Genomic DNA, 22,181 nt, shown 5'->3' on the forward strand with positions numbered 1-22,181 from the left:
TACTTTTGCTGTTCCCGTCTGTGAGCCATAGAAGATTTTAACCCTTGACACGTGAACCACAGGGTCTCTGCCGGAGCAGTCGTTCTTCTTCACGGCTTTGTAGACCCAGGAGCCGACGTCCCTGGAGAGGCTTTGCTAAAAGCATACAGAGGAAGACAATAACATGACAAGTGGTGCTGCAGATGAAGCTTTCTGTTCATAAAAAGGACAAAGATCTTAAATGTTTTGGAAACATGAAACACAAACCAACAGCATTTTTACAAAAATAAGGACTTTTAGAAAGGTTTATAGGGCAATAGATAAGTCTCAGATAACACACAGCTGATAAGCAAGTGAAAATTCACCTTCTTCAGTGCCATCTTCAGGGAGAACCAGACCCCAAACACAAGCGCAGCAGCTGAATACAAGTACAGCCTGTTGTGCCATATCGACATGAAATAGCTCTGACTGGGACTGTGGGGAGTCTGTGAGACTGCAGGGAGAAAAGATCAAACTGGGACGTCAAACAGGATATGTGAATAATACAGTTTAGCTTTATCATGGCTACGTTTCAGTTATAAATGCAACGCGGCAATGCACTTTGACAGACAATGGTTAACCTTAAAGCAACAAGTCAACAGGTTAAAATCCCCCTTTTAAGGTCACCTGCCGTAAATAAATAAAAGGCGGGTGTCTGGCTAACAATAACTTACAAGCTAGTTATGTTTCCAACGTTCGCTGAAACATAGCTTTAAGTTCGTCTCCGGTTCGGTTAAATTGTTAAATAAACTCACCTTTAGTATCCACTGCAGACGCATGACTCACGAAAATAAAGATAATTACGACGAAACTGTGCATCATTGCGAAATATATGTTGGAATACATGTTTGTAAATCTTCAGTGTCTGTGTGGAACCATGTTGTTTAGCCGAGAAGCATGCTGGGAAGTGTAGTTAGTAGTGATGTGAACAAATGAGACCACTTTACTTTCAAAGCGGTAGTATTGCGATGAAATATATAGATTGTTCGGCTTGTTTCGTCTGCCTCATTCAATACAGAAATATTTACACAGTCACTGATGTAATTCGTGATTTTGGGAAACATAAACATAACTGACTTGACACCGGAAGTATGACTATGACATTTGTGTCTTCCCTGACGTTCACAGAGTGTGAATTTATTTGTCATGAATAAGGCCTCGTCATCAGATCTGTGATTGCTGTCAACAATATATTAAAATACGAACCATATCCTGTGTTTGCCTTATCACCCCTTAAAGATTTAAAGATTCTGAATGAGAAATACCCTTACAATGAATTACTACGTAAATGTTAGATTGTAATTTATGGGTGTGTTGCAAAAATTATATTGAATCAGCCCTACTTGAGTGATTTATTGGATGTTAAATGGTAATAGATTGTTAAAATCGGCATTACAAATGGATGTTTTCCTCCTCTAGTTAAGAAAAAGTCATAACAGAGATTGATTTTTAAGATGGATAATGACATAACTTTGGTTTTGGAGAATAAGATTTAATTTCGAGCGCAATAAATGTAAATTTTGTTAAAAAAAAAAAAAAAAGACATTAAAAAATACGTGTCGTCCAAACAAAATGGATGATAGGAAATGGTGATCTCTGGTTTAATATATAAAATGCATAGTATTTTAAAAGCTTAGCTTATAATGTATGTTGTTGTATGTAAAGTCAGAACATGAAAAGTAACTAATTATAGCTGTCAGATAAACGTAGTTGAGTAAAAAGAACAATTTCCTACTGAAATATTGTGGAGCTCAAATAATTAGTTTACTACATTACTTGAGGCCATGTTACATAAATATTCTGTGTCTCCAGTCTGTGATAAATGTAAATCAAATGATGCATCATTGAATTTATTTTGGTACTGTCTGTAGTTTGAACTACTTTACATACTTGGCCAATAAAGCTGATTCTGATTCAGATGTCCATGAGTTGTTAACAGCTCCACCAAATAATGATTTTTCCCTCTAAACTTCTCACATGGTTTCATTTCAATAAATGTTCAAATGATCAAATGTCCAAAAACTGAAAACAGATTTGTGTATCTGAACTTTGTTTTTTCTTCTTTCCTCTCCCATTAATCATCTCACGACCTCTCAGATTTATCTGGTGACCTTTTGGAGGGGCCCGACCCCTAGGTTGGGAACCACTGGACTAAACTAGCCAACTATATATAAAGTAGTTGAAACTAGCTCCACCTCCAGCAGCTACAACAGTAACATGCTGCTCTAACACTGATGCTTCACTATTAATAATCTAATGATGTCATATATAATAATACATCAGTCAGAGGGACCAAAACACTACTTTTACTGCAATACTTTAACTACATCAAGCTCATAATACTTATGTACTTTTACTGTAGTAGGATTTTTCATGCAGGACTTTTACTTGTAATGGAGTATTTTTACATTTCTGTATAGGTACTTTTACTTAAATAAAGGATCTGAATACTTCTTCCGCCACTGGTTATGAATATAATCATGAGTGTTTGCTTCCCTCCAGTGGTCACAGTGAGTAACTACAACTCTGCCTATTAAAAGTTTTATTTTGATGATGTGAACAGAAAATGTTGTGTCAGCCTTAATACTTTATAGAACTGATGGTTGCCATGAGAACGTTTATTATACAAAAACAATTATAAAACAAGTTTAAAGTACTGACAGCAGTGTGCCAGGAAGTTAAACCATTTAAACAGAAAATTAGATTTCTGTTTTGTTTTGTATTGATTCTACACACCAATATCTTTGCAAAATTACTACATGTGGCAGTTTAAGAGTAAATTTTATTAACATCAGTTTGTTTCTTCTTTATGACCAACAAATAGTAATGGAAGAAGTATTCAGGAGGTTTTAAACATCCTGAATACTTATTCCCATTTATGTTGACTTTTTAAGTTATTAAAATGCAGTTTCTCCATGTGGATAACCAAAACAAGTTAATGCAACCAGCCTCTGAAGCACGGTGGAGTTGGTGTCATCCAGTCTTAGAGACTGCATCTTTTAGCTGGCACCAGAACCATCAACAGAGCTGTTTGTATGTGTGAGGGGAGAGTTAAAGAGCCTCTGAGCATCCAAATAGAGCCAAGTCTCTGTTAGGAGAGAGTTCTGTGGTAAACACCAGGACTAGTAGGATTAGTACACACTACCAAAATAAACTCATTACATTTATCACAGACCGGAGACACAGAAGGATAAAAAATTATGTAACATGGCCTCGAGTAATGTAGTAAACTGATTATTTTAGCTCCACTATATTTCAGTGGGAAATTGTTCGTTTTACTCAACTAAATTCATCTGACAGCTATAATTAGTTACTTTTCAGGCTCAGACGTTACATACAACAACATACAGTATAAGCTAAGCTTTTAAAATACAATGCATTTTTATATATTAAACTAGTGGTCCCCAGTCATTTCTCTGAGAGTTTGGATGACAGGTGTTCCTGTTTTTTACAAAATGTACATTAGTGCACTCAAAAGTGAACCTAATTCTCCGAAATCAATTACAGATGTATATTTCATTATCCATCTTAAAATCAATCTTTGTTATGACGTTTTTTTTAACTAGAAGAGGAAAACATCCCTTTGTGATGCCAGTTTTAATAATCTATTACAATTTGACATCCAATAAATCACTCAAGTAGGGCTGATTCAATATATTTTTTGCAACACACAAATCCAAATTGAAACATTTACATAGGAATTCATTTCAAGGGACAAACACAGGACATGGTTCATATTATTTTAATATCTTGTTGACAGCACTCATAAATCTTTAGCCACTGCATCACATCTCTTGTCAGTGGATTTGAAGGTATCTGTTGTGAGAGGTGTCAGTAGCTGCAACGCTTGAGTTTGCTCCTTTTACAAGAAGGGACACCTTTCCAACTGAGTGAAAAGCTCAAATCATATTTCCAAAACTGTCATATTATAAAACAGAACCAGTATCATCCATCAATGAGTGTGTTTACATGCACACGAGTATCCTGGTTTTGATCATATTGGGATTTGGCATTTACATGGAACATGAGAAACCCTTCACGTCCCTGTTTACATGATTTTAACAGTATCAAGTTCCTAATCATCTGTGTCCAGTTGTGTCTTGATTCCTCAACATCTCAGCCGCTCATTTCTTTACCAACAGAGAATGTTGAGAAACCTGGATCAGGTGTTTACATGTGTGACTGTATCCTGGTTTCTACTGGAGTGCTCCAGGTTTCTCATAACCGGGATGAGGGCTTATCCAGGTTTCTGAAACCAGGAAATGATATTTGTGTGCATGTAAACACACTCAATGTTTCTTCCTATCATTGTGCAGAGAAACCATTTTAAAAAATATATACCTGTTGCTCCAAATTTGGAGTACAATATGGAATATAATCATGTTTTCAAATAAACTTCCAATATTGTAGGACTTAGATGAAAATAAGACAGTTTGAATAGATGAATGGGAATCATAATGCTGTTTAAAATCATCCAGGAATATGAAACCAAAAACTTTGCTTGTTAAGTATGATTTTTAACCATATAAGTTTCAGTACTGTAAATTTAACAATAGACCCTTTTCTTATATAACAGCATCAACAATACCAGGACCCTGAAACTGAAGTGACTAAATGGAATTCCACCATCATTCATTTTATTATTTATATCTTCAAAACATCTTGAAAAAAGTCAGTTAAGAGGGAGCTGATATACCTACATACAGTGCTGTGCAAATGTTTTAGACTCTTTAGATGTTTAGATACTTATTTGTCTTGCGAGACCATCAAGGAGGCGTCTGTGACGAGAAGAACAAGGAGTCCTGCAACAGATGGTCTGACCCCCACCGAGCCCTGACCTCAACATCATGGAGTCAGTCTGGGATTAACATGAAGAGACAGAAACAACAGAGACACTTAAATCCTTATAATTAAAGATGCAGGAACAACCGACCTGCCGAGTACCTTGAAAAACTGTGTGCAGGTGTACCGAGAAGAACCACTGCTGTTTTAAAGGCGAAGCTGCTCACAGCAAAGTTAACTGATAAACAAAAACATTATTTTTGCAAGCATCCTCACTTTACTTTTAGTGTCTAAAACTTTTGCACAGTGCTGTACTCTATGTGCCTATTAGATTAGATAAACTGCCTGATTTATGGTAACAGGAACCAGCCTTTCATCTTGTGCACAGGCGCTCACATATCAACAAATGACAGTATTCGATTTGTCATCACAACTGTTGTTGGGCGTATGAAAACTGGTTATGATTACAACCACAGTTTTGACTTGGTTTCAACCCTTTTATGTCAACCATCACTACCACCAGAGGTCTCCAAGAATTAGAAATGGCTCAATTTTTCCATTTTGTTTGTATTTTAATGAGATTAACACAAACTGGCGTCACTGGTTGGTTCACCCATCTTGAATTGCAGACCCTGCAACGTGTCATGGAACACAAACACTGTTGTAGTGATGTTTCTTACTAAATGGGGTCACTGTGTGTATGTGAGGGACCATTAGAGTGCCTTTGTTTCTACAATAGCTGCTTTCATCAGTTTGTCCATATTCATTTAATCAGTTTCCTCAGGAAATCTTAAATTAATTCAGCCATTATTGCTTCACTGTCATGTTTTCTAATTTTAATTAGGCCTCCGATCTTTCCAAGATTTATTTACAGCCCATAAACATTCAGATTATTGTTTACAACTACATATTAAATGAAACATTTAGAGCACAATCACAATATTACACATCTACATACAGGTGCAAGATAATTGTGCTTGTATAGATTGTTTAGGACTTTTAAGACACCTTATTTATATTTGTAATCAGAATTAAGAATGAAGCCTTTGAATAAACTGCAAAAAACACAAGTCATCATTGAATTATGTGCACAAGTTTCACATTAGACTCAAATTATTGTGTTTGTCACCTTTTCACAAATGCAAAGTGATACTTCACATCATCACAAACTGTTTAAATGTATTGTCGCCACCTTTGCATGGAAAGTTTTTGCTATTATACAGTCTGTTTTCTTTGATGGCATGTCAGGCTGCAGGTTCAGTCTATTCTTTATTTTACTGGAACCTGAGTATTTTCTGCTGGTCTCTGCTGCAACATAAGCACACGTCTGTTGCACCAGGGATTAATGTAGAGAGACAGGATTATCTAGGTCAGACATGTTGCACTGGGTCTCTCTAAAACGCCACATTCACACTCTCCACCGGGAACGGTGTCCTCCCGTGATTTATTTTATTTGTTTACAGTAAATAGTAAAAAGAGATATTTTAGGTGGCTTAGTTTGATGCAACATATACAGACAGACAGTGAGATGTATAATTTTCACATAATTATCTTTAGAACAACGAGCACAGGATTGATGTAAAGTACATTTATATAAAAGCTACAAAAAGGGCCAAAAAATCAGCTTGACAAAGTCGTAACAAAGTTAGTGTGAAGCCAGTGGTTTTCTAAGCTAATGAGTAGGAAGAGGATTAGGCGTTTGAAGTATTAAAAGTATTAAAAAGTATTAAAATCTACAAGACTTTCAAACAATTACTTTGAATCTAAATAACATTTAAAATCCTGCTTATTGTGATGGTTTGTCGATATTATGCAACGTAATGAGACGAGTCTGAGGAGTGTGTTGGTCTTCTTCTGCAGTAACTGTTTCACATCCAGAACCAGAACTACTAAGATACTGTAGGTGAGTGACTGACTTAGACCCCAGAACTTTTTGTACAAATTCTGATGATTTAAGAGAGTTAATTTTCTGTGAAATGAAAAATAGGAACAGTTTAATTCTGATGTGATTAATTGCTAAATTTATCTCAAAAGCCTGAAAAATAAGACAAGATGGATTTTTTTAAATAGAGCCCTTCCTTATTTCTATAGTACTATATAGCAGTGGTTCCCAACCTGGAGGTTGTGAGATGAATCTGGTGGGTCACAAGATAATTACCCAGGCAGGAAATAAGAAAAAATTCAATTTTGATACATGAAACTGTGTCTGTTTTCCAGTCTTTTCTCTTTCTTGCAAACACTGAATCTTTACCTCCTGAGGCTTCTGAGAGTATTCAAATATAATAATCTGAGAATGAAAATCCCTCCTCAATGAAAATGCTCACAACCTGCAGTCATGCATGTTGGCGTGATGAGACATTACTTTATATTAAAGGGTCACAAGCCAAAAAAATATTGGGAACCACTGCTATATAGAACATGTGTTTGCCAGTGATTTAAGAATTTTTTCCATGATTGTCTGAAGACTATTTTTGAACTTCCTCTGTTGTTTGGGTTCAGAAATATACTCATACGCAGCACTCTGATCCTGTATGAATCTGTGGCCTCTTGTTATATGCTCATGCAAGTTGATCATAGTTGTGTCATGACGCAACAATTACATCATTCCTCGTGTGGAAGATGTGTAGATGATCTGTTCCGGGGCGATACACGTGCAACAAAGTGGGAGAAGTGGGTGATGAAAACAGTCTTTGTCATAATATTGAACTCTGTTGTCCAAATAACAGGAAGTTCACACTATCTTACCTCATTTCCCTCAGGATCTGGGATCAGGAGGTGTCCACTTTTTGCTGAATGTTGTAAACAGCTTTTAGAGGCCATCATCTTGTTGGTTGAGGCGAGGTAACCCTGATTTAATCTTAAAAAGTCTCTGATGTGGAATCACAGAGACATATATATAATTATAATAATAATAAACTTCATTTATATAGCACTTTTCTTAACAATGTTACAAAGTGCAAAAGGAAATTAAGCCAATTAATTTTGTCAAACCGATTAATCGACAAATCATTGCAGCTCCACATCATTATTGTGTTTTTTTTACCTTTAGCTTGTTGCTACGTTATACCATATTTCTCAGAGGTGTGAGGGAAGAAATCACATTGTTGGTTCAACTGAAACTGAAAGTTGAGTTTACTGATGCACGGTGAAAAAGGAACGTGTAACAACAACAAAACATCTACCAACCAGTGCTGGTGGTTCTATGTGCTTTTCTGGCTGCTGTTTTTACTGGTTTTAGCAGGACAGAGATGGTCTGATGATGGTTAAGGTGGTAAATGTCAGCTGAAAACAACATACATAATCTAACCTGCTAAACCAGAACCGAAACCGGCTGACCTTCAAGTTCATACTTGTCTTCTCTGAAATCCAAGTTTAATTATCAGTGAAAGAAGTTTTCCTCGTTGTAATCATTCCTCCTGTTCATACTGGCTGTTAAAAGATCATCTTCAAATGTGCTTTCAGTGCAAGTGATGGGGGTGAAAATCCACAGTGTGTTCACACAGTCATTTAAAAGTTGATGTGAAGGTTATATGAGGCTTCAGCAGTCTGAGTTAGTCATATCAAGTGGATATCTGACACATTTACAGTCTTTTTAGCATCAAATTCCCTCTTTGTGTTTCCCTGTTGAGCTGCAGTGGAAGTATAGTAACAAAAAGTGGGACTTTGGCACTAAAAAGCCTGTAACGTTGAAAGATATCTACTTGATTTGACTCATGTGGAAGCTGAAGCTTCATATTCGCTTCAGATAAACTTTTAAATACATTTTTGCACAGAAGGACTGTGGATTTTGTCCCCCATCGCTTACATTGCAAGTGCATTATGATCTTCTAATGGTCAGTATAAACAGGAAGAATGATTACAGCAAGAAAAACCTGTTTCAATGTTCATTTGGGCTCCTGACTGTTGTTTTAAGACATACTTGAAAACTTGCAAACTCATCCTCTAACGTATGTGCACACACAGATTTAGTTGTTTTGACATTTCCCTGAATAGTTATTTCTGTCACCAGAGCAGTTTTTCCTTTCAAGTAATGTTTGAAAATTCTGCATTTACAAAGCAAACTGTGTTCATATGCATGTCCGGGGGGATTAAAAGTATTTCCTTTATGAGGAAAACAGAAACCACATGGATGACGTGTTGCTGATCAGTGACTGAATCACTCTGGTTATAACCAGACTGATATAGTGGAGAATAAACCCTGTAAGGTCTCCCCGTGTCATTTTATTACTGATTAACACTGAAGCTGCAGTAAGCTTAGAAAAATCATGCAAGCAAAATAGCGTTGTAAAGGAAACACTTTCTGAACATAAATATTAATTCTCATTTTTCAACTAAAGCTCATATTTAAATCATTAATGTTCCTTTTATCTTAGAGTAAGACATGTTACTATAAGAATTTCTGTTCAGTTGTTCCAGTTTTTTTGAAAACAGCAATCTCTTCTGATTAGCAACAACCATTCAAGTTATATAAAGAACACAGAAAACTGTCACAAGACATTTATTCAGAACAGAGACACATTTTGTGACCCATCCCATCACAGGAACTTGACATTCAAACTGACATTTTCAGGATTTTTATTCTGAACAACCAAAGAGCTCTTCAAATACAGTCCAAACACACATTTGTTCAAAAAGGGAATCATTTGTTTCCTGTTTAACTAGTGCCTTATGTCCCTTTTAATATTCCTCTCCTTCCTCATCTCCCTCACCCTCAAGAGAGTCGACTCCAACCTCCTCATAATCCTTCTCCAGAGCTGCCATGTCCTCTCTGGCCTCAGAGAACTCTCCCTCCTCCATACCCTCACCCACATACCAGTGAACAAAGGCACGCTTAGCGTACATCAGATCAAACTTGTGGTCAAGCCGAGCCCAGGCCTCTGCAATAGCAGTGGTGTTGCTCAGCATGCACACAGCCCTCTGGACCTTGGCCAGGTCTCCACCAGGAACCACAGTGGGAGGCTGGTAGTTGATGCCAACCTTGAAACCAGTGGGACACCAGTCCACAAACTGAATGGTGCGCTTGGTTTTGATGGTGGCGATGGCAGCATTGACATCTTTGGGCACCACATCGCCACGATACAGAAGGCAGCAAGCCATGTACTTGCCGTGGCGAGGGTCGCATTTCACCATCTGATTGGCTGGCTCGAAGCAGGCGTTGGTGATTTCAGACACCGTTAACTGCTCGTGGTAAGCCTTCTCAGCGGAGATGACGGGGGCGTAGGTGGCCAGAGGGAAGTGGATACGGGGATATGGCACCAAGTTGGTCTGGAACTCTGTCAGATCAACATTGAGGGCACCATCGAAACGAAGGGAAGCAGTGATGGAGGACACAATCTGACTGATTAGTCTGTTCAGGTTGGTGTAGGTAGGACGCTCGATATCGAGGTTCCTACGGCAGATATCGTAGATGGCCTCATTGTCTACCATGAAGGCACAGTCGGAGTGCTCTAGGGTGGTGTGGGTGGTCAGGATGGAGTTGTAGGGCTCCACCACAGCAGTGGACACCTGGGGAGCTGGGTAGATGGAGAACTCCAGCTTGGACTTCTTGCCGTAGTCGACAGACAGACGCTCCATCAGCAGGGAGGTGAAACCAGAGCCGGTGCCACCTCCGAAGCTGTGGAACACCAGGAAGCCCTGAAGGCCGGTGCACTGGTCAGCCTGAGGACAGAGAGGGAGAGACATGAGCAAATATGGATATAACAATGTGATCTTAATTATAATTAGGAATCATTTCCTCCTGATCATGTTACCCACCAGTTTGCGGATCCTGTCCAGCACCAGGTCAATGATCTCTTTGCCGATGGTGTAATGCCCACGAGCGTAGTTGTTGGCGGCATCCTCCTTGCCAGTGATCAGCTGCTCAGGGTGGAACAGCTGGCGGTAGGTCCCAGTGCGCACCTCATCTATGAAAATAAATAATATAAGTTATATATTATAGGAGGGTTTGACTGACAGAAAAAAATTAACGGAACAACTACAGTATATAGTTGTTCCATTACGCTGTTATATAATTTTTAATGAGCATTTACCGATGACAGTGGGCTCCAGGTCCACAAAAACAGCTCTGGGGACGTGCTTTCCAGCTCCAGTCTCACTGAAGAAGGTGTTGAAGGAATCATCTCCTCCTCCAATTGTCTTGTCACTTGGCATCTGTCCGTCCGGCTGGATCCCATGTTCCAGGCAGTAAAGCTCCCAGCAGGCATTTCCAATCTGGACACCAGCCTGACCAACGTGCACTGAGATACACTCACGCTGTGGAAATAAAGATAGGTCATTTAATTGTGTACATTTATTTTGACTGAAAGTGTCTTAAACAGTTCTTGTGCTATAACTAATGCAAAGCTGAAGGCGACTCATCACGTGTTGAAAACTGCTCTAGAGCTAATGCCAGATCAAGAATGAGGAAAAAGACTCCTTTGTAAAGAACCAGATAGCAGAAAATCATGATTTAAGTCACACAGCACATGTTGCACAGTCATTTACACTGAATAGAAAACCCTGTGGAGACAGAAACACCACATAGAGGCTGATTCAGACACATAATGTGCTTATGGAAGAAATAAGATCTTGTGTTGAGAGTAAATAATCTAAAAAGTTCTGTGGTGAAATATTTTAAAAACCAAAACACAGGGGTATCATCAGTTAAGTTTTTCATAGTATAGTAGAGGCCTACACAACGTCCAACATTAAAGATTAGACACATAAGCCCCCATAAAGCTTTTAGTGAATAGGTTTTGTTTGGAAAAACCTGTGGCTGCAGTTTCATAAAAGCCAGGCCTCTTTAAACAGGCGGTAAAACAAGAGGAATGTTTCAGGATGAAAGCACACAGACCTTCGCCAACTGGGTCAGTGAGCAGACAGGAAAAGCCGGTGTTAGACCGTATTTGGTGACCCATCAGATTCTGTGATGTGCCCTGATATTTTTGTACCCTAACCATCTCACTCCTCATGCCTAAACCCCAAACAACATCACCGACACTGCGGGTCACAGAATCTGATGAGTCAGCAAATACGGTGCATCACCAGAAACTGGTAGCCACGACAAGCTGGGTTGGGCCGTGCCCTGTCCGGTAACACTCAGATGTACCAACAACAAAAAAAAAAGTTTAAAGTTACAGTTAAACGTCACATCAATGCAGGTTTGATGAGTCATCCTAAACCTAAACTTTTATTTCGGATTAAAGCTCAAAATGTGACACTTCACGCTGAAGCTGCTTCATTAGCCGAGTTAATAACGGTTAAATTATGCTGCTACGTGACGTCATACTTTAAAGCTTTAAATTTGATCAAATTAATAAACACTTAAGATAGTAAGGTTAGTGATGATAAACTATCTTTTCATACGCACCATGATTCCTGGAGGAGTGAAGTGTGTTGGGAATCGGGTTAAAAAAAGAGAGAGAGACTAAGGTTAGTTCTCACAGCGAAGCCTTTATGCGTCCTGTGTAAGAAGTAACTGAACTGATTCAGCTGGGAGGGGCTTTTTATACTTTCTGACCCGGGCGGGAAAGATCTGCTGGTTCCGATTGGCTGGTGCGGTCACGAGAGTCCCTTTTCTATTGGTTAAAACATAAACAGTCAAGTTCTTTGACATGCCACGAGCTTTACTCATGGATGTAGCTTCACTGGAAAAGTAGGGCAATCATACTGGGCCCGTAACCATGGTTACAGACTGACGGCAGGTTCCCTGCAGCGTCCCGGGAAGCTAATACTATTTAATAATAATAATAATAATAATGATAAAATAAATAAACGATAATAATAATAATAATACAGTTTGAACAGAAATTAGATTCCCGTTTTGTTTTGTATTGAATCAACTGAAAGCAATTCAAGAGTTTTTATTAATACAAGCTTTTTTTCCCCTTCTTTTTGATAGTGACAGACAGTGGTGGAAAAAAAATAAAAATACAAATACAACAAGGTAAAAAATACTCAACAAGTAAAAGTCCTTCATTTGAAAAGCCTACTAAAGCACATTAGTGGAGCTCTCTCTCTCTCTCTCTCTCTCTCTCTCTCTCTCTCTCTCTCTCTCCCACACCCACACCCACACACACACACACACACACACACACACACACACACACACACTAGAAGAAAAGGATAGACGTAACTGAGAGTAGTTCATCTTAACTACGCATGAAGGACACAATACATCATAACAATACGTATCAATTACATGTGATTGTTACTTACAACCCATCAAAAATAAGATTATAAAAAAATTAAAAACCCAATCTGTTTATTATGGATACAAATACGGTCAAATCGAAGAAAACTGTCACTCGGTCATCGCAGCATTAAGATTTCAATCTGCATTAAATTGCAAAAAGTTGCATTTTTGTGTTTGGCAGTGATTTAATCATGAATCTACACTGTCCTCCAGCGGTCACAGTGCGTAACTACACAATTATCTCATTCGCTCAACTCAGAAAATCATCGGCTACAACCTCCCACCCATTGATCAGTTGCACTTCTCCAAGGCCGGGTGGTGTGCAGGCAAGATCACCTCTGACCCACCCCACCCTGGCCTGGACACAGACTCTTGAACTTCCATAAAAACCTCCACCAACAGACAACAGGAGCTTTTCTAGGAGCTGTAGCCCTACTAAATAACTAAACTGTCCTGTTATCAAACTGGACTTTTACATTTCACATCCCTCTTTTAATCCCTGGCTGCATTTGTCACTTTCATATATTTCACCAAACTGGATTTTACATTGTACATTGCATTCAACCTCCACTGTTGCAAAAAATTATTAGGCTATTTATTGCACATTTCACATTTAATGTTTGCACTTGTCACAATTTCTTGGTCCGTAGCGTAGTCCATATTTCCTTTTCACAGTCAATATTTCATTTCTAGTTTTATATCCCATTTCAAAACTATTGTTATTCCATTCTGTGAATAGTTAATCTGTAAATCTTGTTCCTACCGTTGGATGTTTGAGCATCACTGAGCAGAATGATGTAGAGAGAGAGTCACTGGAAGGCTGTTTTCATATTCATCTGCTGGAAGTGGAAAGTTTCTCTGTGCTCACTGAAACATGTTAATTTTTTAATTAATTTGAAATATTTAAGATGTTAAAAAATGAATGTGATTAATGCATTACTGTCTTTCAGAGGCTGTAGCAGGCTCAGTTTTAAAACTAGAGTAAAGATTCTAGTGTCATATGAAACTAGATGACATAAAGCATCAATAGCACCAACCTTGTCATAGCTTGTAGGGAGCTAAATAATGCTCCAGAGTCAGGTAAAATTTTGAACTCTCACTCTCTCTGTGTCTTCCATGTGTGAATCAGAATCTGTCCTTGCTCTTTTTTCATATTTGCTGCACTATTGAAATTCAACTGGCAACTGGAACATAACATTATTATTGTCAATTATCATTTAAAGTGCATACAAGAAATTGTTGCCTTCCAAGCTGATATCTGATTTTAATGGCTTTGATGGTTTTGAAATTCAGCTGCCACTTTAACTTATAGGCTGGGGTTTTGTTTTATTTCTGTTGGTACATATAAGAAATATCCTCATTTTGTGGAAAGATTGTACTTCAGATAAAAGCTGCAATTTTTATTAAAGAATATGCAAATTAACTGTTATTTTCCCAAAATAAAAAATAATCTGGCTTTATTTTAGATGACATTAATTACATAACTGATAATGTCTTGAGAAGAAATAAGTTAACATTTTGCTATGATGGTTGTTTCCTATAGTAGTTTATTCTTGGGGTCCCCTAGGATGGCAAAGTTGTGGCCCACAATTCTCGCGAGATTTACACGCTAACCTTGACTTTAACTGTAACTCTAACCAACCAATCCATGGATGTATTATAAGAGCTCTTATAATACATCCATGAATTATTCATGCCTTAAACTAACCAACTCAACCATAGAAGGCAACGAGTACTAGCCAATCAGAGACAGAGTAGGGCGGGTCGCCATCCTAGGAAAAAAAAAATTGACTTGCCAAATTTACCTAAAGTTGTAGTTACGCACTGTGACCACCGGAGGGCGCTGAACATTTAACAACTGTTATTTCTGTAACTATCAAAACTTTAAACGTTTGTTTAAATGTCGGGACAGTGAGTGTTATTTTGACTTATTATTTTTTATTTATATTTACCACAGGTTATTACATTATTGACGTCGACAGATAATCTAAAACGAGAACGGAGCGGAACCGTTGCTCAACGTCGATGTTTCCTAGCGGACTGTCATTAGGAACACACGCAGAGAATATCGACGACGCTGTATTTTGACAGCGTATTTTTTTTTCTTCTCACCAGCAGCCTGAACAGAATTTGAACACAAACATGTCTATATTTACGCCAACAAATCAAATACGGCTGACTAATGTGGCGGTGGTGAGGATGAAGAAAGGAGGGAAGCGGTTTGAAATCGCCTGCTACAAGAATAAAGTTATGAGCTGGAGATCAGGAGCGTGAGTAACGTCAAATGTTAACACAACGTTTGAACTACTTTACGAAATAGTTATTAATACATCTTGTTTATTACCGGTTACAGTCAACGGACATTTACGGTTTGCTGTCTAATTAAATTCACCAGTTTGTCAGTTCGCCTTCAGCCAAATATTAGTGAAAACAAACATAACGTTACGTGTATCTGAATGTCTATTGTGTTTTCCTCCAGAGAGAAAGACCTGGATGAAGTTATGCAGACACATACAGTTTTCGTGAATGTGTCCAAAGGTCAGGTGGCTAAGAAAGATGACTTGTGCAAAGCTTTTGGGACAGATGATCTGACAGAAATCTGTAAACAGGTAAGAAACTACCTACATACAATATTCCCCTGCCTGCCTCTTATTCACATTATCCACCGTCACTTCCTGACTTTTTATCCTAACTCTCCTTTTAATTGTTCTTATTTTCTCCTCTGCTTCCTATTTGTGGTACAGATTTTGGCCAAAGGAGAGCTCCAAGTGTCAGACAAGGAAAGGCAGAGTCAGCTGGAGACAATGTTCAGGGACATTGCGACTATTGTGGCAGACAAGTGTGTGAACCCAGAGACCAAGAGGCCGTACACAGTCAGTCTCATTGAGCGGGCGATGAAGGACATCCACTACTCTGTCAAGGCCAACAAGAGCACCAAGCAGCAGGTGAGGAGGAGTCATGTATCACTGTTATTAACAACACAAAGCAGCGTTTCACATCATAACGGAATTTATCTGAGCTGCTGACCCACTAAGACTATTATTGTATTTATTATTGCATCCTTTCAAAAGTATGTGTGGAAATGCACCGAAAAGTGTTGGCGTTTCAACTGAAATGGTGCGTTTAGCTGTAATTGTGTATACTGGAAAAAACATTTCCCTAATTGGGAGGCTATTGTGTGAATGCAGTGATGTTTTGCTCTGAAAATGCAACCAATATTTCAGTTTTAAAACTCAAATTATCCCCCAATATGACAGATATTCCCTTATTCAAATTGTGACTGAATCCTTTCTGTTGGTGACATGGTTTCATCTGAGTTTTTGAAAGAAAGAATTTGATCATGTACTTCAAAATATAATTAAAAAAAAGACATCAAAACGGCAGTTAAACGTTATCTTCTCGATTTCTGGAGTGACTGCTGTATGCTGTTACAGTTGTCAGACACATTTATTACAACATTTTTGTGATAGGTTTTATTATTGTTGAAGTGGTCAGGTTTTAGCAAAGGCAGCACAGAACTTGAGAAATGTGGCCACCTTCAGTACAGGGAGTGTTTATTCTCGTGTATGACCTTGACATATTGATCCATCCTGTTGTTTTCTCAGGCTCTGGAAGTGATCCGGCAGCTGAAAGAGACCATGGAGATCCAGAGAGCCCACATGAGACTGCGGTTGGTGCTGCCAGCCAAGGAGAGCAAGAGGCTGAAGGAGAAGCTGAAACCGCTCCTGCAGGTCGTTGAGAGTGAAGACTTTGACGAGGAGCTGGAAATGGTGAGGAGTGCGAAGATTATTTTATATTCAGTAACAGTCAAAAGTTTGGACACCTTCCCATTCACTTGAATGAGAAAGTGTGTCTGTATATAGACATCTATAATGAAATGCTCCAGTGCTCCTAAATGTTTTATTTTCAATTTTTAAAGTTGTGGTTTTTTGCCCTCTTTCTCTCTCCTCACTCTCAGGTGTGTCTGGTGGATCCTGGCTGCTACCGGGAGATTGATGAGCTGATCCGCTGCGAGACCAAAGGCCGAGGCTCCCTGGAAGTACTAAATCTGAAGGATGTGGAGGAGGGAGATGAGAAGCTATAGTAACCCAGCCAGTCCGGACTCTGCACCTTATCCACACTAACATGCTCTGCTGTGGCTCGCAACCTGCAAACTCATTAAAGAGACTATATTTAAGATCAAATTCAGCCATTCCCGTTTCCCAGTTTCTATGTTTAAAAAGATTAATCTCACTAACAAAAATCTGCAACATATTTTTACTTTTGCGCAGTATACATACTGGGAGGGAATGTATTTTGAAAATATGTTAGGTCAGTAAATACTTCTGGCCTGATTTCATCTATTTATTCAGTTTTTTTTTATGTTGGTACCTCTGGACCATCAGCAGCTCCTCTGGACAGACATTCATTTCTGCCTTCCATCAGACTCTGTATGCCATGCAGTCATACTCAGTATCCAAATATTATGGATAATTACTTTAACTCAATGATTTATATTTTGTCATAATGAATGAGTTTGCTCTGTAGCAAATAAATATCTAACAGTATATTTTCTTTTCCTTCTATACACAGTCACTGAAAACATAGTTTCACAGAGTGCCTGAGGCTCATGATATTGCAGCTTTAAGACGTTCATTTTCAGCTCGATTATACCACTATTTATGAAAAGAGCTGCACAGAACACATCAAATTATATAGATATTGTACCACAATTCATATTCACATCGTACATAAAAGGTTATAAAACGTTACAGAACCAGCATATCGCCTCAGTAACCTTTTTACAATTGAAACTTGAAAATGCAGAAGAGTTTCACAAAGTTTTTTTTGTCATTGAAACAGAGAAAAAGTTTAGCATTACGTGAGCTGTAGGCTGTGATACATCAAAAAATGATGGTGGAGTTTTTGTAGTAGGAAAACAAAACGATAGGGTCATATATGTCTCAAAATGACTGTGTACATCTCAAGTGCTCTTTGGCATAAGGAGTGAAAACCACCGTAATGCAAAAATAAGGTCAAATAACTATAAACAAATATTTCTGAATCATTTATTCCACAGTGTCCTTTGAGCAGAATTCATCACAGATGTAAACTTTTTTTTGCCACTCTCAACAAACCAAACAAATATGAAATAGCATCATGTAATCTAATCTATTGCAAGGCAATATATGTGCAACACAGGAACAATATTTAGTTTTACTTTAAATATTCACTCATTCACATTTAAGGCAGCACGATTTATCAAAAGTGTCAGAAGATAGTGGATAGTGTTATAGGAAACAGTTCAGTTTTCATGTTTGCATTAAGTAAAGCAAACAGATATTTACAGTGCTTGTTAATCAGGGAAATGAGGACCGAAGGGTTAAATAATCCTATACCATATATACAGTGTGTTAGCTTCAATAGAAATGGAGGAAACACAGCAAAACAAGATGCAAATGCTGCTAGTCCAATAAAACCAGTTATATGACACATCACTGTGCATCTGCTTTCTAATGATGAGTTCATGTTTAGTTAAACCAGTGCATCATTACTCAACATTAACTACTTTACCATTAAATCCACAGTTATTTCACATATTATTGATTTTCCAGTTAATCACTCACACTCACACAGTTAAATATTACATCACAGTCCCCTCACATAGGTTCTGCTCTGCGCTCATACTGGCTGTGTGTGAACGTAGTCCTGTTGATCCTGCTCAGCGGGTGATTAGCGTCCTCTTCTGCATTTGGGTACATGTTCTCCTCGTTCTGCTGTGCCTGCCTGTCAAAAGCGGGGCATCTGGTGGTGAGAAACACCCCTCCAGTCAGCATCAAGGCAAAGGAGATCCATCCGAGATACAGCGCCGGCCCCCAGTCTCGTCTCAGCAGCACAGCTCCCTCCAGTGGCTGACTGGTGTGATGGCATGTCCAGGCTGTGGGAACAAGCAGCAGGATCCCAGACCAAACAAAGAGAGTACCAGTAAACACTTTGATCTGGCCGCGCCTAGGGAACCACACAGCCCCCGCCGCTCCGATCGCCGAAGCAAAAGCCCCGGCTCCGATGGCTGCCATGATGAGGGCTCGCCACGTTCGAAAACTTCCAGAAAGAGACATGAGAGACTGGTAAAAGGAGCAGTGTAGGCTGCCATCATGGGCCAAGTCCCAGTGATCCCATTCCAGCCACACCCCATCCCAGTAGGCAGGGAGAGTAGCCGTGGTGTTGTCCACAGTGCCGCTCACTTTCCACAGGGCCAGGCAGCGTGTCAGAATGGCACAAAGCCACCCTGCGAAGGCCAGACCCAGGGCAGCGAGCTCCAGCTGCCTGTACATGACTCCGGCCTGCCTGCTCCTCTCCTCACTTGCAGGCCCGACTGCCTAACCAGAAACAGCTGGCAGCAGAGTGCAGCGGGGTGGGGTGGGGTGTTATTTTAACGCGTGTGTGCATGTGCGAGGCAGAGACAATGTGCGTGTGTGTGTATGTGTGTAGATGTGCGCGTCTGTTTGCTTTGCATGTCTGTTCAGAAAAGGGGAAACCAGTTCTTTGGTATTCACTGAAAGAAGGCACAGCACGACTGGGGCTGGGTGGAGGAGGGAAATCCCTATGTTTGCTCTGCCATGGTTTCAAAACAACTCCTTTCTCCCAGTTTCTGCTGAAAGGGGAAAACAAAGGTTCTACTGTGCTCTGATTTTTCAGCCACTGAGACACATTTCTGAGGGAAAACTTCATTTAAAGAGCCACAGAATCTGTATTCTCACATTAGTAGTGTAGCTGACTCCCTCTGTGGAGCTACTGGGTGGAGAACAACACTGATACTTAATGGAATTACTGTTGCTGAATAATGATTCAACCGGCACGTGTTTGCAGTGTTTATTTAGAATTTTAATATGCAAATCACAAGCTCACAAGCTGTTTGTATGGAGCATGTACTCTCTTTATAATCTGACTAAACATGGCAACTTACACAGCGAATGTCATTTTCTACTGGATAAAAATACATGCACATTCAGCTACACACTTACAAATCTATTCTCTGGCTTTCTGTGTGAAAGTAATTCACAACAAATTAATTCTTCATAAGACCAGTAAAATACATATAATGATTCATTTACACAGTTTACAGCCATTTCAGAAATTGAGATGTGAGTTATTTTTTTGTTGTTGTGTTGTATTTATTGGGACAAAGTACAGTTTTAAACATAAATGTTAACATTTAATGCACTGCACCAGAGTTAGCTTGAAGCTAAAACATATAACAGCACAATAACAAACAGTATAAAGCAAAAGACACACAGGACACATGATACAAAATACAAAGCTACACATCACATACACCCACAATGTCAACTAGATATATAGATATGAGATTATTTATTGTTGTATCAGACAGACTAAAATATATTTTTTTCTTATAGGCCATAAAGCTCTGACAGGTCAACAGAGCTGCACGTCTTATGACAAGACTAATGGCTGGTTTTGACACTATAGTGGACAGAATTTAAGTAACTGTATTGATTACGGTCTTCAAATTCATCTGTGTCACCCCGAGGAAAAATAACAACATAACAGAATGTACTGCAAAGCATATCTTTAGAGTCCTTTCATATATTTAAACATGTTGATATATTGCTAGGTTTTTTTTTAATTATAGCACAGCTCATTACATTTAATCCTTAAGTGGTATCTTGTGTGTGACACATGTCGCCAGCGCACAAGAGCCTGAATTGATATGTGTGTTCGGCCCTCTGTCTTCACTTCACACATAGTTCTTGATGGCGTAGCTGCTGTGTGTGTGTGTCCTGGCCAGTGTGTATCCACTGGAGGGGAACCTGGCCCTCTGTGGTGGGCAGCTTGTGCACAGAATAGCTCCCCCACAGAACAGCAGCCCAGAGGTCACAAAGCCTATATAAATAGCTGCCCCAAGCTCTCTCTTCAGCACCTCAGGGACACGTGGGTTGTGGAAGTCACTGATAATGGAGTTGGCAGTCCAGGAAACAGCAACTATGGCGGTGAGGGCCGCCAGGCAGAAGATGATCCCAGAGCTCAGCACCACACGAGCCTTGATCCGCGGGTGGATCAGGCAGTTGGTGCAGCGCGCTCCCAGGAGGAAGATGAGGAATCCTAGACATCCTAGCACCAGGCTGATGCAGATGAGGCCACGGGCTGCCTGGAGGTCTGGCGACAGGTCCAACAGGGCGTCATAGAGCTTACACTGCAGCTGACCTGTGTACTCACTGACACAAGTCATCCACAGACCTTCCCAGAACACCTGCATGACCACCAGATGTGTGCCGATGAATGCCGTCACCTTCCACATGGGCAGGGCACAGATCAGGATGGTCCCAGCAACTCCTATCATGGACAGGCTGATGCCCAGCTCCTGCAGAGCCATGGGACGCTGTGCAGCCTCTCTCAGACCCTGGAAACACAGAAGGCAGATAGTCAGGCACAAATGCATTATATTTTTTATTAAGTCAACAGGTCTAATATCCCCTTTCTATCAAAAATATGTTCCATAAACAGAAACTGTGGTGTAAAACTCCAGCATAGTTGTAATATTATGTGCAAGTTGTTTCCTGTAACTGCTGTCATGAGGTAAATATTTAGGGATTTTCCAGCGATGAAGGCAAAGTGCCACTAGGTAGCAGCAAAGGCTGAAGACCAAGACTACCACAGTATCAGAGTATTTAGCTCTGAATTACAAATACAAAATACAAAAGTAATCAGGTCTTAAACTGCTGATGACTGGAGCCCACAAATTAAAGTGAAGAATCTGGTTTTAATTCTAAAATATGTGTTCCCAAATAAGATGTTTAAGGAAAATAAATGAAAAGAAAGGGTCATCTGCAGTTTGGTGTCATCTTTAGACCTGCACTGACAAATAACAATGATTTTCTGCAGTCAGTGTTGAACTGATACTCACCTTTTTGATCAGAATTTTTATGTGATTTTGCAACATTATCTTCTATTTTTCAAAGGATATATCACTCTTTTAGATTTTTTAATAATTCTTTAGATTAAAAAAGGATGATAATTGGTTAAATTGGCCCTTTTATTGTATGTGTTATTTTTCTTTTGAATAATGAATAATCTTGCAAGTATATTATTATTATATATATTAATGTTATTATTGTTTCTTGTTTGAAGAATCAGTGTAGACTTTAATAATCAACAGCTATATTTATTTCCTTGTACTGCTCACAATACAGAAAGTTACTCTAGAGAA

General features: G+C 39.2%; 4 protein-coding genes across 4 annotated transcripts in view; 1 reads left to right on the forward strand and 3 right to left on the reverse strand.

Moving 5' to 3' along the window:
* Positions 1-936, reverse strand: part of tyw1 (tRNA-yW synthesizing protein 1 homolog (S. cerevisiae)) — a gene marked incomplete in the record, with an annotated part of 58,309 nt that extends 57,373 nt beyond the window's left edge. Inside the window, 3 exon segments of the mRNA XM_044354136.1 lie at positions 4-135; positions 345-472; positions 774-936. Coding sequence (XP_044210071.1) covers positions 4-135; positions 345-472; positions 774-864 — 351 coding nt within the window.
* An 8,346-nt stretch (positions 937-9,282) lies between these two features.
* Positions 9,283-12,268, reverse strand: LOC122984502 (tubulin alpha chain-like). Its single transcript, XM_044354992.1, has 4 exons — positions 12,149-12,268; positions 10,830-11,052; positions 10,555-10,703; positions 9,283-10,458 (listed from the first exon to the last, which is right to left on the reverse strand). Exons 1-4 carry the CDS (start codon positions 12,149-12,151, stop codon positions 9,478-9,480), a joined length of 1,356 nt encoding a protein of 451 aa, XP_044210927.1. The 5' UTR covers positions 12,152-12,268; the 3' UTR covers positions 9,283-9,477.
* Positions 12,269-15,008: 2,740 nt separating this feature from the next.
* On the forward strand, positions 15,009-17,520 carry sbds (SBDS ribosome maturation factor). Its single transcript, XM_044354791.1, has 5 exons — positions 15,009-15,243; positions 15,453-15,582; positions 15,718-15,918; positions 16,579-16,743; positions 16,932-17,520. The coding sequence occupies exons 1-5, from the start codon at positions 15,116-15,118 to the stop codon at positions 17,055-17,057; spliced, it is 750 nt and encodes a 249-aa protein (XP_044210726.1). The 5' UTR covers positions 15,009-15,115; the 3' UTR covers positions 17,058-17,520.
* A 96-nt stretch (positions 17,521-17,616) lies between these two features.
* LOC122984200 lies at positions 17,617-21,997 on the reverse strand. The gene is made up of 2 exons (XM_044354533.1): positions 20,718-21,997; positions 17,617-19,332 (listed from the first exon to the last, which is right to left on the reverse strand). The coding sequence occupies exons 1-2, from the start codon at positions 21,411-21,413 to the stop codon at positions 18,613-18,615; spliced, it is 1,416 nt and encodes a 471-aa protein (XP_044210468.1). The 5' UTR covers positions 21,414-21,997; the 3' UTR covers positions 17,617-18,612.
* Positions 21,998-22,181: the final 184 nt, after the last annotated feature.

This window comes from Thunnus albacares, chromosome 6 (genome assembly GCF_914725855.1).
Source record: "Thunnus albacares chromosome 6, fThuAlb1.1, whole genome shotgun sequence".
In the NCBI taxonomy this organism is placed as follows: Eukaryota; Metazoa; Chordata; class Actinopteri; order Scombriformes; family Scombridae; genus Thunnus; species Thunnus albacares.